The sequence below is a fragment of the Cebus imitator genome, unplaced genomic scaffold (genome assembly GCF_001604975.1).
Source record: "Cebus imitator isolate Cc_AM_T3 unplaced genomic scaffold, Cebus_imitator-1.0 Scaffold9, whole genome shotgun sequence".
Classification (NCBI taxonomy): domain Eukaryota; kingdom Metazoa; phylum Chordata; class Mammalia; order Primates; family Cebidae; genus Cebus; species Cebus imitator.
This window is the reverse complement of record NW_016107324.1, coordinates 3544665-3558351: the sequence shown is the minus strand read 5'-3', so window position 1 is coordinate 3558351 and position 13687 is coordinate 3544665. Positions and strand designations below refer to the sequence as shown.

At 50.7% G+C, this 13687-nt stretch overlaps 1 protein-coding gene across 1 annotated transcript in view; it reads right to left on the bottom strand.

Annotated features, from left to right (window-relative positions):
• The window catches only part of PRDM14 (PR/SET domain 14), a 17966-nt gene extending 9951 nt beyond the window's left edge, over positions 1-8015 (bottom strand). Inside the window, exons 1-5 of the mRNA XM_037744100.1 lie at positions 7858-8015; positions 5939-6662; positions 5258-5311; positions 5014-5171; positions 2777-3047 (exon numbers count right to left, since the gene is read on the bottom strand). Coding sequence (XP_037600028.1) covers positions 2777-3047; positions 5014-5171; positions 5258-5311; positions 5939-6638 — 1183 coding nt within the window. The 5' untranslated portion in view covers positions 6639-6662; positions 7858-8015. The remainder of the gene's footprint in view (positions 1-2776; positions 3048-5013; positions 5172-5257; positions 5312-5938; positions 6663-7857) is intronic.
• Positions 8016-13687: the final 5672 nt, after the last annotated feature.

Below are 13687 nucleotides of genomic sequence, written 5' to 3'. Positions count from 1 at the left end.
AGTAGCTGGGATTACAGGCACGCACCACCATGCCCAGCTAATTTTTTGTATTTTTAGTAGAGACGGGGTTTCACCATGTTGACCAGGACGGTCTCGATCTCTTGACCTCGTGATCCACCCGCCTCGGCCTCCCAAAGTGCTGGGATTACAGGCTTGAGCCACCGCGCCCGGCCTTAGACTATTTCTCAATAATAAATTTCCAGAAGAGTATTACTGAGACATCAAAGTTATAAACATGGTAATAATTCAATACATATGGTGAAAACATCTCTCAAAAAAGGCGGGGCATGGTGGCTCATGCCTGTAATCCCAGCATTTTAGGAGGCCAAGGTGGGAGGATCACTTGATGCCAGGAGTTCAAGAGCAGCCTGGCCAACATGGTGAAACTGTCTCTACTAAAAATACAAAAACTAGCTGGGTGTGGTGGTGCATGCCTGTAATTCCAGCTACTCAGGAGGCTGAGGCAGGCAGGAGGCGGAGGTTTCGGGGAGCAGAGATCACACCACTGCACTCCCTCTGCCTTACCCCCGTGCCTTATTTCATCTCGTCCCTAAGCAGCTTTTCCTAATTTAATTCTAACGTCTTCCTCATATTCGGTACACACTGGGATCCAGGAGCAGAAGATACTAAGATGTTTAGGGTTATTACCTGCCCCAAAGCATCTCAGTCTAGCAGGAAAACAAAAGAGGCATGCAGATGCAATTCACTTCTTTTTTTTTCTGACATGGAGTCTCACTCTGTGTCACCCAGGATGGAGTGCAATGGTGTGATCTCGGCTCACTGCAATCTCTGCCTCCCAGCCGGGTTCAAGCAATTCTCCAGACCCACCCTCTCCAGTGGCTGGGACTACAAGGGTGCACCACCACGCCCAGATAATTTTTTTGTGTTTTTAGTAGAGATGGGGTTTCACCATGTTGGCCAGGATAGTCTTGAACTCCTGACCTTATGATCTGCCTGCTTCAGCCTCCCAAAATCCTGGGATTACAGGATTACCATGCCCAGTTGCCCAGGCTGGAGTACAGTGGCATGATCTTGGCTCACTGCAACCTCTGCCTCCTGGGTTCAAATGATTCTCCTGCCTCAGCCTCCCTAGCAGCTGGGACTACAGGCACCTCCCACCACCTCTGGCTAATTTTTGTATTTTTGGTTTCCCCATGTTAGCCAGGCTGGTCTTGAACTCCTGACCTCAAGTGATCCACCCACTTTGGCCTCCCATAGTGCTAGGATAGCAGGCGTGAGGCACCATGCCAGGCCTGCCCTCTCTCTTATTTACAGCGATTTACATTTATCTCGTCCCACCTAACAAGTTAGGTGGAATTTGCATGTTAAATAGCTCTCCGAGTGATTTCTAGATACACTAAAGTTAACTTTAGTGTATCTAGAAATCACTCGGAGAGCTATTTAACATGCAAATTCCACCGTCTCTAGAGTGGGCTGGTGGATCTCTAGCTCCTTCCTACTCTATTGTGGTCCAGGGACCAGGACTAGCAGCACTCCCTGGAAATTGATAAAAATACCAAATCCTGGGCCCCTACCCTGAATGAGAACCGGCATTGTGAAGTTCCCCCGGTATTCCTTCCCACATAAAGTTTGAGAGTGAGAGTCCAGCTCAATATTTCTCCAACTTGCCTGAGACCCATAGTAGGCAATGTATTTTATATTGACACCCAGCATACATACACATCCCCAAGTGATTCCCATCAATATTTTCTATTCTACTCTATGCTTATTCTCTTTTTTAAGAAATGTGGGTCTCAGCCACTGAATTGATTTCCCACCCCACTAAGACATGCAACTCTGCAACGTGCCATTCGAAAAACACAGCTCTAGTGATTTCACTTCAGCTACATTAGCCTGGGCAGAGATGAATCAGAAACTGGCTCACCACGGCAGAGGTTACATCCATTTATCTCACTTTCTTTTATTCTTGGGGTGGGAGGAAAAGTAGGTATCTTTTTTTTTTTGACAGAGTTTTGCTCTTGTTGCCCAAGCTGGAGTGCAATGGCACAATCTCGGCTCACCACAACCTCTGCCTCCTGGGTTCAAGCGATTCTCCTGCCTCAGCCTCCCGAGTAGCTGGGATTACAGGCATGCGCCACCACACCTGGCTAATTTTGTATTTTTAGTAGAGATGAGGTTTCTAGATATTGGTCAGCCTGGTCTCAAACTCCCGACCTCAGGTGATCTGCCTGTCTCAGCCTCCCAAAGTGCTGGGATTAGAGGGGTGAGCCACTGTGCCTGGCCAAAGAACAGGTATCTTTATGAATAGGAGCAGCTTCCACAGCCTTGGGAAGTTGAGGATGCTTTTCTTTTCTTTTTTTTTTTTTGAGACGGAGTTTCACTCATGTTACCCAGGCTGGAGTGCAATGGTGCGATCTCGGCTCACCGCAACCTCCGCCTCCTGGGTTCAGGCAATTCTCCTGCCTCAGCCTCCTGAGTAGCTGGGATTACAGGCACACGCCACCATGCCCAGCTAATTTCTTGTATTTTTATTAGAGACGGGGTTTCACTATGTTGACCTGGATGGTCTCGATCTCTTGACCTCGTGATCCACCCGCCTGGCCTCCCAAAGTGCTGGGATTACAGGCTTGAGCCACCGCGCCCGGCCGAGGATGCTTTTCTTCACCTGGGTAACTGCCCCCTGGTTAGAGACCCCCCTGTTTCATCCTCTGCATTAGCCTTTGGGGGAGAGGAGCTGCACATGGAGGGTTTGTGGAAAAGAGCCCAGTCCTTCTAGTGGGATGCCCTCACCGGGCGAGACAAGTTGAGCACTCACCTTCAGAGGGCCCAGGTGGCTGCTTCCCCAGCTCTGTGACCTGAAGGCTCACAGGAATGTCCAGAAATTTCTCATAGCAGTCTCCATACCACACAAGGAGCTCTTGGTTCTGGTGGATCTCTTTGCAGCTCTCATAAAATATATGCCCTTGACACTGCACAGCAACTAGGTTTTGCTCCTTGGGGAAGCGGGCACAGTTGACGTAGGACATCCAATTCCCCATACCTCCTTTTCCATCTATAAAGTGGCTCAAACGACCATCTTCAAAGATCTAAATGAAGTAAGACATGAAGTTTGTACTGTACTTTTTAATTTTGAATCTACAAAATGAACTTTGAAGAACTTATAACCCAAATCTCACATTTGAGTCCACCAAATAGACTTCTATCATTCAGATTTTTTTTTTTTTTTGAGATGGGAGTTTCTGTTGCCCAGGCTGGAGTGCAACGGCACAATCTCAGCTCACCGCAACCTCTGTCTCCTGGGTTCAAGCGATTCTCCTCCCTCAGCCTCCTGAGTAGCTGCGATTACAGGCATGCACCACCATGCACAGCTAATTTTTTGTATTTTTAATAGAGATGGGTTTCTCCATGTTGGTTAGGCTGGTCTTGAATTTCTGACCTTAGGTGATCCTCCCGCCTCGGCCTCCCAAAGTGCTGGAATTATCGGCATGAGCCACCGCGCCCAGCCTATTATTCAGATTTCTACATCATTACACGTAGTTTATAAATCTACTAACACCAATGTAGATTTGTTAGTTTAAGGACATCTCTCTAGGTAATGTCACATTTTTTTTGTAAAGAGATAGAGTCTCACTCTATTGCCCAGACTGGAGTGCAGTGGCCCAATCACAGCTCACAGTAGCCTCGAATTCCTGGACTCAAGTGATCCTCCCACCTTAACCCCTGAGTAGCTGGAACTACACAGGCATGCATCATCACACCTGGCTAATTTTTTAAAAAAATTTTTTGTAGAGACAGGGCCTTACTATGTTTCCTGGGCTGGCCTCAAACTCCGGAGCTCAAGTGATCCTCCCACCTTGGTCTCCTAAAGTGCTAGAATTACAGGTGTAAGCCACTGAGCCTGCCTAATGTGATTCATTCTTAAAGATTCTTTTATCACTTTCTTGCTTCCCAAATTTCTGTAGTGAGCATATGTTAATTTCATAAGCAGAGGTAAGTGAAACCAAAAGGTTACAGTGAATTCCACCACTTAAACACAACAGTTTTGATTTTACCCCCACTTAGTTTTCATGCATATTGATGGAGCTACAAATGATTTCATTCAAGACTGGGCGTGGTGGCTCACACCTATAATCCCAACACTTTTAGAGGTCAAGGGGGAAGAATCACTTGAGATCAGGATTTCAAGACCAGCCTAGCCAACATAGTGAAACCCCATCTCTACTAAAAATACAAAAATTAGCTGGGCATGGTGGCACATGCCTGTAATCCCAGCGGCTCGGGAGGCTAAGGCAGGAGAATTTCTAGGAGGCAGAGGTCACAGTGAGCTGAGATCGTGCCACTACACTTCAGCCTGGATAACAGACAGAGACTCTATCTCAAGAAGGAAAAAAAAGAAAAATTATTTATTTCTCTGCTGCTGGCAATTTCACTGTCTCCAATGTTTTGTTATTATAAACAACCCTGGAATTAACATATACCACATAGCCTTGATTTCAGATTATTTTCCTATACTTTATTTCTAGAAGTAGAAATTCAAGGTCAAGGGATTTTGAGCATTTTAAGGTATCTGATACATTCTGACAAATGGTTTTCTCTTGCAGGTGACAAACTGCAGTCCCACCAGCATGTCCCTAATATATCATCACTAGATCTTGAAGAGTATCTGTTGTTGTTTTTTTTAAATCCTTGACTAATTTTATAAGAGAATAATATTGAATTTTAAAACTTTCAGCACTCTATAATATCTAAAGCATTTGGTTTTGTCTATAAATATAATATAATGTATTGATTCTTTAAATGTCTATTCCATAGCTAATCTTCCAGACTAAAATGACCTAAGGCACCCGCAAAACACAGAATTCATGCAGAGGTGCTAACCTCATGGAGCAAACACTAGCCCTTCCTTCCCTTTACAGGGAACAAGCCCCAGATATCTGCCCTGGATGTCCCCTCTCTCTCAGCAGGACTCTCCCAGAGTGGCAAAGGCCAAGGCTTTCCCCTCCTCGTCTCCCGCCCCACTTTCAGCAGCACAGCCACCAGAAACAGATTTACCTCCCACATCACAGAATTGTCTCCGTAGGTCTTCACTTCACTGGCGTTGACCACTTTACCTTGAAAGGGCCCAAACCTGACTCCTTTGGCAATAAAACTACTGCAGAACACGCCGAAATGTGGGACTTCACCAAACACGGTCCGCATGAGGCACAGACCTGGGGGAAAGCCCAGGCAGGAAAGAATGAGGAGGGTGACTCTGTGTGAGTTCAGGGAAGAAATTCACGCAAGGACTTCTGCCTACCTTCTGGAAGTTGAAGGGAGTCTTTATCCAGAGTTTGAGGAGGAGAATCAGATCCTAGTAAAAGGCAGTTTTAAACAGTTTTTTGTTAGAAATGTATTATGAAGTGCTTTTATAAGGTGTTTTCCTCCTTAACTCCCTAGAGGTAACCATCATCCCAGTTTGATGTTTATTTGTCATTTCTATTTTTCCATCCTCATTTTACATGAGCTGTCCATTTACGATCTCACTCTATGCAATTCCATACACAATTTCTCATTTGAAACTCAGAACAGCCTCATGCAAGGTTATGTAATTAACCCCATTAGGCAAATTTAAGGGATTTAAGGATCGGAGTTAATGCTGGAATGAGGTAAAGGTAGCTGGCTGAGAGGGGACTCTTAGGTGTGAACTGCTGGAAGGCTGTCATTGCATGTTACCACAGAATCTGAACCCGCGTGGGAGTTCACTGCATGAACCATTTCTCTCTTGGTCCTTAGCTCTCACTGAAACCAACCTTGGTCATGCAGTTAAGCAATCAGGGCCTCAGAAGTGAGCCTAGCCGACCCTGGCTCTCACGGAGGTACCTCTCCCCCACAAGCTCTACACACTCAGCTCCACCTGGAAGTGCCTCTTTCCCACTCCCGCTGCTCCCACGTGCATTCCCATCCAATTCAACTCCCAGATGGTGTGGGCTCCCTTTACCAGAGCTGTCTGTGGGGACCAGGAGCCCTGAAATCGCATGCTGCAGGCTGGCTGGGTGCTCCAGGCTGGGAGTGGTCCCGTATAGAACGAAGTGCAGATCTTCCTCCGTGAAGTGGAACCGGGCAGGCGACGTCCTCTCTTGGTTGGAGGGTTTGGGACCATCCTCAGGCTGCTTGCTGGGTGAGCAAGGTAAGAACTGCGAGGTCCTCAGCCCATCAGGTAACAGAGAGGCATCCACAGGGGGCGGTGGAATGAAAGTTTCGGGTCCACAACACGGGTCACTCTCGTTGCGGCCACCAGTGATTTGGTGGCCCAGATCTTCACCGCTGGCCCCCATGTACTCGCGGCTGCAGCTCAGGAAGGGCGGCACTTCCCTGGGGACGTGAGGAATTGGGTACCACGGTGGCAGCTTGCCGTACCAGGGCAGATCATAGAGAGGCTCCCTCTGTAGGCCCAGACTCGGGCTCAGCACGGGAGGCGCCATGCGGAAGGCAAAGGGGGGCATGGCCGGGGCAGCAGACGCGGCGGCCTCCAGCTGCCGGAAGGGTTGGAAGTCTTCCTCCGCGGTGGCCAGGCCGTTTCTGTAGTGTCCATAGGCCGGGAAAGGCGTGTAGTACGCGGCCAGGTTCTGCGGGCTGCTCTCGGGGAGGTAGCACACCTTGTCCGGAGGGGCGGCCTCGCCTGGCCGGGGAAGAGCCATCCCGGGCCCGCGTGCTAGGAGGCTCTGCGGAAAAGTGGGCACCGCTGACGACACCACGCGGGCCCTGCCCGGGGTCCAGCCCGCACCTCCCGGCCTGCTCCCTCCACCTGAGCCAGCCCCGGGCCCAAGGGAAAAGGCTAAACCTCTCAGTCGGATCCCGCCAACCCTCTCCCGCAATTAAGACAAAACGAAAAAACAGCAATAGAAGCAAACACAAAAAGCCCCAAACGAAAATCTGCCGGGAACCCGCCTGACTCTAAATTCCAGGTTAGTGTCGCCTCGGTCTTCCCTTCCTCAAGCCCGGCTGCTTCCACACACCCGCTCTCCGCTTTCGGCCCCAACCCGGTTCCAGCAAAACCTGTTGAAGTTCTCTCTCCTTCCTTCTTCTCCGCCCAACAAAACTCTTTTGCAGGGTCTGAGCCTCAGGGCCCTCCCAACCCCGAGGCTGGGTCTGGAGCGGAGCTCAGGAGGCGGGAGGGCAATGGAGCAGGCGACAGCTTCAGGCGCTCCTGGGCCCTCAGCTGGGAGGGAGGAGCCGACGAGCCGGGGTCGCACCCCGCAGATGGAGACGCGCTCCCTGAGCCACCGGGCAGGTCCAGGGACCCCACGACCTGCTCCGGCCCAGCGGTCCTGACTGCCCGCAAGGGAAGGGCGCGCCGCCGTCTGCTGCCCTAGGATGCGCCTCCAGAACCCTGTTTTCCCTCGGTCCCTCGGAAACTTCAGTCATTCTACCAGGACTATTCGGGCCTGGGGTCGCTCCTCCGGAGCCGCTTGGACGGGCCCCGGCCAGATGGGAGAGAAGAGCCCCGGCGACCGCCTGTCCTACCGGCCCCGCGCCGCCGGGAAAGGATGGCGTTTTAATGGACAGGCAGCAAGTTCACCGAGGCTGAAGAATGAAGCCCCTTCAGGGCCGGCCGGTCTTGAGATCAATGAGCCCAATAAGAAAACCAACCAGGGTCGTGACTCAGAAATTAAAGAACACGGGGTCAGGAGAAGAGGTCAGCCAGGACGCAGGCAGCAGCCAGTCTCCTCCCGATCCTCCAAAGGCGCCCCGCTCTTGGCTTCCTCCGACCTCAGGGATCTGCAACTTGGGATTCAAAGCTCCCGTGAGGCAAAACGAGCATCCAAAACGAACTGCGCCAGCGACTGCTGCCGCCCTCCCCAGCGGCCCCAGAAGACCACTGTCCCCTGCCCCAGGCGCGCCCTGCCCTGTGCCTACCTCCGACACCACCTCCGAGAACGCTGCGGCGGAGCAGACACCTCCAGGACGCTGCAGGGCCACTCGGGCTCGGTAGACTTCGGGCGGGCCCCGAGGGCTGAGCCAGGTTTAAGAGGGCGGGCGGGGCCGCGGGGCATCCAGAGGGCGAGGGTGGGGAAGGGACCCGGCCCACGCAGATCCCCGCGGCGTCTTCTCCCCGCCCACCGCAGCCATTGGCGGACTCTCGATTCGTCACCCCTGTCCCCTGGGGTCGCGCACTTAACTCATCAGTTCTCCAAACGCTCCCCGGGACCCTGTTGGAGAGCGCTCGCTGCTGGCTTTTCAGGGCCGGCACTATTGCCGCTCCAGGAGTACGGAGTCGGGGAGCTAAAAGCCGGACACATGTGCTACCCAGGGTCCCCAGATACGCCCCTCCGCGCGCACATGAACCCGAGCCTAGAAGGCAGGACTCGCGTCCTGGGTCGAGCCCCTTACTCTCCGCTCCCAGTTCGGAGAAGCCCAGCCCGCCCGAAGGCGGCGTCTGAGCCGCTGGTGCACCTGGTGGGCGTCGGTTCCTGACACCTGGGGACGAAACGGGCACCTCCCTGAGCGCTGGGAAGAGGCTCCTCGTGAGTCCCCGGCGGTGACACGTGGGCGTGTTGGGCCCGGCACCCCCAACACTTCCACGGTTTCGGGTGGTCGTTTTGCTCTCTCGGGGGCCTTTATTCCTTAAGTGGCTTTCAACGACCTAGGAAGGGCCTCCCGCACCGCCGCAGCTGTCACTTCCCTCGGGGAAGACTCGCGACCTTGGACGCGCAGGCTCTGAAAACCAAGGTCCAGACCCATACCGAGCTCCCAAAGACCGCATTTGAATTCCCCTGGCCGGCCATTGAGGGAGAGAAAGGAGCATTTAGTTCCATTCACATTCACAGAAGGAAGCGCCGAGGGTGGGGGAAACGCGGTCCCGCCGAGTAAGCAGGGCCGGGTTCCTTGCTCCCCACACCCCCAACCCCGCGCCCCGCCAGCCCGGCCGCGGATCCCTCTAAGCTGATTGGGGAGAGACCCGCCCCAGGCGCGACCGTTGGGATGAAGACCGAGGTGCAGCCTCACCCCCGGCCTGGCAGCGGCTTGGAGGAGGGAGGGAAAGGAGGAACATCTACCCGGCTAAGAGACGCCGCCGGAGTCCCTAAAGCTGGCGGGGGAGGGAGGCCGGGGCCCGGATCATCAGAGCGGCCGCAGCCGGGAGGGCGACCCTTTGTCGGTGCAGGAAATCAGACCCTGCAGCCTTCGCCAGGACGCGGCGGGGCTGCAAGAGAGGAGGAAGGAGCGGGACTCCGGCCATCGGGGGGCGCGGGCGGCATGAGCTCAGCCTCATCTCCCCGCGTGCCCCGCCACCCGCTCGCCCCCTTTGCCGCCGCGGGTCTCCCTGGTCCCCGCGCCTGCCCGCCCCGACGCCTTCGCGTGGTTCCGCGCTGCCCGCGGCCAGCCCTGTTTCGCTTCCCAAGGAGCGCGTTGTTTTCTCAATCGAAATAGGATCAAGAGCCCAGGGTTTCCTTGTCTCCTTGTTTGGAGGTGATAAGATCTTGGCCAACAGATCGAAAAAGTGAAAAGCGCCCGTCGAATCTTGTATCAAGTGTCTCCGTGGAAGGATCGTTTACTTGGAAAAGTAGAATACATTCTGTTGCCGTTTTCCTTCCGGAGGCGTGCTCATCCTAGAGCTCCTAGACTCACTGGCGTTCGCTGTACCTTCCTCCTGGGCTTCACCGGTGGGATTTCAAGAATGACTGGGACACTTGGGTGGTCTATGGGTGGCAGGTCCTCAAGGGGCCGTTTCTTTCATGCACTCAAGGGTCGCAGCTTTATTTTAGCAGAAGCAATATCAAACCTTATCTTAGAGGTTTGTTTTGCAAAGAATCCAGAGTTTCCTATATTTGACATTATTTTAAAATAAGACTTGCTTCTTTTAAGGAATTGAGAGAAACAGACAAAAGGAAAGTTGAAATCCTTGCTTCCCATCCCTACTCTAGGAGGTAATCCTGATCAACAGTTTGGTTTGCTCCCTACCCCCATTCCTTAAGAAACAAAAAACAAAACTATACTTTTGAATTGCGTTAAATTGTGTAGGATTACATAGGATTTTGTAAAAATAAAAATGGGATTATACTTCAGCCATTTCTGCAATGGTCTAGCTCCTAGTAGTCATCATTCCCTATCAGTATACTAGAATTAATCTTATTTTATTATTTTTATTATTTTGAGACAGGGTCTCACTTTGTCACCAGGCTGGAGTACAGTGGGGTGATCTTGGCTCAATGCAGCTCAATGCAGGCTCAAGCTGTCCTCCTGCCTCACCACCTGGCCCCCTCCCCTCAAGTAGCTGGGACTACAGGCATGTGCCACCAAGCCCGGCTAATTTTTGTATTTTTTGTTGAGATGGTTTTGCCATGTTGCCCAGACTGATCTCTAACTACTGGACTCGAGGGATCCACCCACCTTGTCCTCCCAAAGTGCTGGGATTGCAGACCTGAGCCACTGCACTAGCAAATTTATTCTTTATAATGGTTTCATGGTATAGAATTTCCATTTTATAGGTGTGCCTGTAGTTTATCAGCCTCCTCTTGAAAGGTATGTAAGTTGTTGCCAGTTTTTCAATACTTCCAGCGTCTTACAAAAGCACTGTGATACAGATACATAGTTGTGCTACTGTGCCTTGTGGAAGAAATGTCCAAGTATGAAACTGCTAGATCAACAGGTAGAAACACTGATCGTTTAAACCAGCACTTTAGGGCACGGTGAGTGGCTCACGCCTGTAATCCCAGCACTTTGGGAGGCCGAGGTAGGTGGATCACTTGCGGTCAGGAGATTAAGACCAGCCTGGCCAACATGGTGAAACCCCGTTTGTACTAAAAATACAAACATTAGCCAAGCCTGGTGGTGCACACCTGTAATCCTAGCTACCTGGGTGGCTGAGGCAGGAGAATCGCTTGAACCTGAGAGGCAGAGGTTGCAGTGAGTTGAGATTGTGCCACTGCACTCCAGCCTGAGTAATGAACAAGACTCTGTCTCAAAAAATAAAAAATAAACAGGTACTTCAAACCATACCAATTTATACTTCCTCCAGCAGTGAGGGCAAGTGTCTGTTTCTCCATGCCCTCACCTAATACTGAATATTGATAATTCTTTTTTTGTTGCTGTTGTTGAGACAGGGTCTCTCTCTGTTGCCCAGGCTGGAGCATACCTCAACTGCCCAGGCTCAAGCAATCCAGTCATCTCAGCCTAATTTTTTTTTTTTTTTTGGTAGAGACAGAGTTTTGCCATGTTGCTCAGGCTGATCTCAAACTCCTAGGCTCAAGTGATCGACCTGTCTTAGCCTCCCAAAGTGCTGGGATTATAGGCATGAGCCATGATGCCCGGCCTTTTAAAATTTTCTTTTCTTTCACAGAGACAGGGCCTCACTCTGTCACCTAAGCTGGAGTGCAGCAGCATGATTATGGCTCGCTACTGCCTTGAATTCCTGGGTTCAGGCAATCCTCCTGTGTCAGCCTCTCAAGAAGCTAGGACAACAGGTATATGCCACCACACCCACCTAACCTTTTAATTTTTGGTAGAGACAGGAGTCTTGCTATATTGCCCAGGCTAGTCTCTAACTCCTTGTTCTTGTCAAGCCATTCTCCCACCTCAGCCTCTCAAAGTGCTGGGATTACAGGTGTGAGCCACTGCACCTTGGGAGTATTGCCAAATCTTTAAAGCTGCCTGTCTTGGCCGGGTGCGGTGGCTCACACCTGTAATCCCAGCACTTTGGGAGGCAGAGGTGGGTGGATCACCAATTCAGAAGATCAAGACCATCCTGGCCAACATGCTGAAACCCCATCTCTAGTAAAAATACAAAAATTAGCTGGGCGCAATAGCGGATGTTTGTAATCCCAGCTACTCAGGAGGCTGAGGCAGGAGAATAGCTTGAACCAGGGAGTCAGAGGTTGCAATAAGCCACAAGACTCTGTCTCAAAAAAATAAAAATAAAAAGGCTTCCTGTCTTTCACATAGGAAGTAAAATCATATTCTAATTTGCCTTGTAGTCATTTACATAACAAACTTTCTCTTGAATGCCTACCTATTGATGGGCCAGTCACCAAGCCAGTACAGGGAATACAGTTGTGAACAAAGCAGTCTTGACCCCCTTAACAGCCTAATGAAGAAGGTCTGTATGTGTGTGAGTACTTGATGAATGAGTCACTATGAACTTTGGTGAGGAGGGAAGAAAGTGCCATGCGAGTCGCAATGAAAGAGAAGAGGACCATGCCTTAATCCAAGCCGGGAGTACGGGAGGGTTCTCCTAGCCTACCAAATTGGAAAGGCGTGTAGAAATGAACTTGGTGAAGGGGATGAGAACAAGTGGCACTCCAGGGCCACAGAACCCTTGGTGCCCAGGCCCTGAGCCTGGGGGGAGCTTGGCTGATTCACAGACCTGGTGTGGAGGAGACAGCTTCAGGTTGGAAAGTCAGCAGACACCAGGTCTTGCAGGGAATACTTGCTAAGATGTAAGTAGCTTTACAGTTTTACTTGCAAGTATTCGCCGAGGAGTAGTAAAAATCACTGCAGATATCAGCGTACTTCATCACTAAAGAACTTCAGCACGCATATCATTAAGTAAAATTTGGCATTTGTTTATGGGTTTTTTTTGAAAGATAAAATTTACATATGATGAAATGCATATATCTTAGCTGTACCGTAGTTTTGACAGTTGCTGGCTGGGCACAGTGGCTCATACCTGTAATCCCAGCTCTTTGAGAGGCCGATGTAGGGAGGTCCCTTGAGTCCAGGAATTGGAGACCAGCCTGGCAACATGATGAAACTCTGTCTCTACAAAAAAATACAAAAATTGGCTGGTCTCTACAAAAAAATACAAAAATTTGTCTCTACAAAAAAATACAAAAATACATCTGGTGCATGCCTGTAGTCCCAACTACTCAGGAGGCTGAGGCAGGAGGATGGCTTCAGCCTGGGAGGTGGAGGTAACAGTAAGCCAAGATGGCACCACTGCACTCCAGCCTGGGCAACAAGAGCGAAACACCCTCTAAAAAAAAAAAAAAAAAAAAAAAGTGTTGGCTGAGTGCAGTGGCTCACGCCTGTAATCCCAACACAAGGCGGGTGGATCACTTGAGGATAGGGGTTCAAGACCAGCCTGGACAACATGGTGAAACCCCATTTCTACAAATATAGAAGAATTAGCCACGTGTAGTGGCATTCCTGTGGGAGGCCGAGGTGGGAGGCTTGCTTGAGCCTGAAGGGTGGAGGCTGCAATGAGCTGTGATCATGCCACCGCACTCCAGGCTGAGCTACAGAGCAAGGCCCTGCTTCAAAAAAAAAAAAAAAAAAAAGAATAAAGAAAAATGAAGTTTTATAAACAAGTATAGCCTCAATCCCTATCACAATATAGAATTTAGCACCCAGAAACTCCTTCAAGTCCCTTCCCAGGTAATCCCTGTCCCCACCTCCTCCCCTAGTAACTGTTCTGTTTTTTTCTTCTTCCATAGACAAGGTTTTGCCTGTTCTCTAACTTCATGCAAGTAGAATTATATAGCATATACTCTTTTTTTTTTTTTTTTTTAGACGGAGTTTCACTCATGTTACCCAGGCTGGAGTGCAATGGCGCGATCTCGGCTCACCGCAACCTCCACCTCCTGGGTTTAGGCAATTCTCCTGCCTCAGCCTCCTGAGTAGCTGGGATTGCAGGCACGCGCCACCATGCCCAGCTAATGTTTTTGTATTTTTAGTAGAGACGGGGTTTCACCATGTTGACCAGGATGGTCTCGATCTCTTGACCTCGTGATCCACCTGCCTCGGCCTCCCA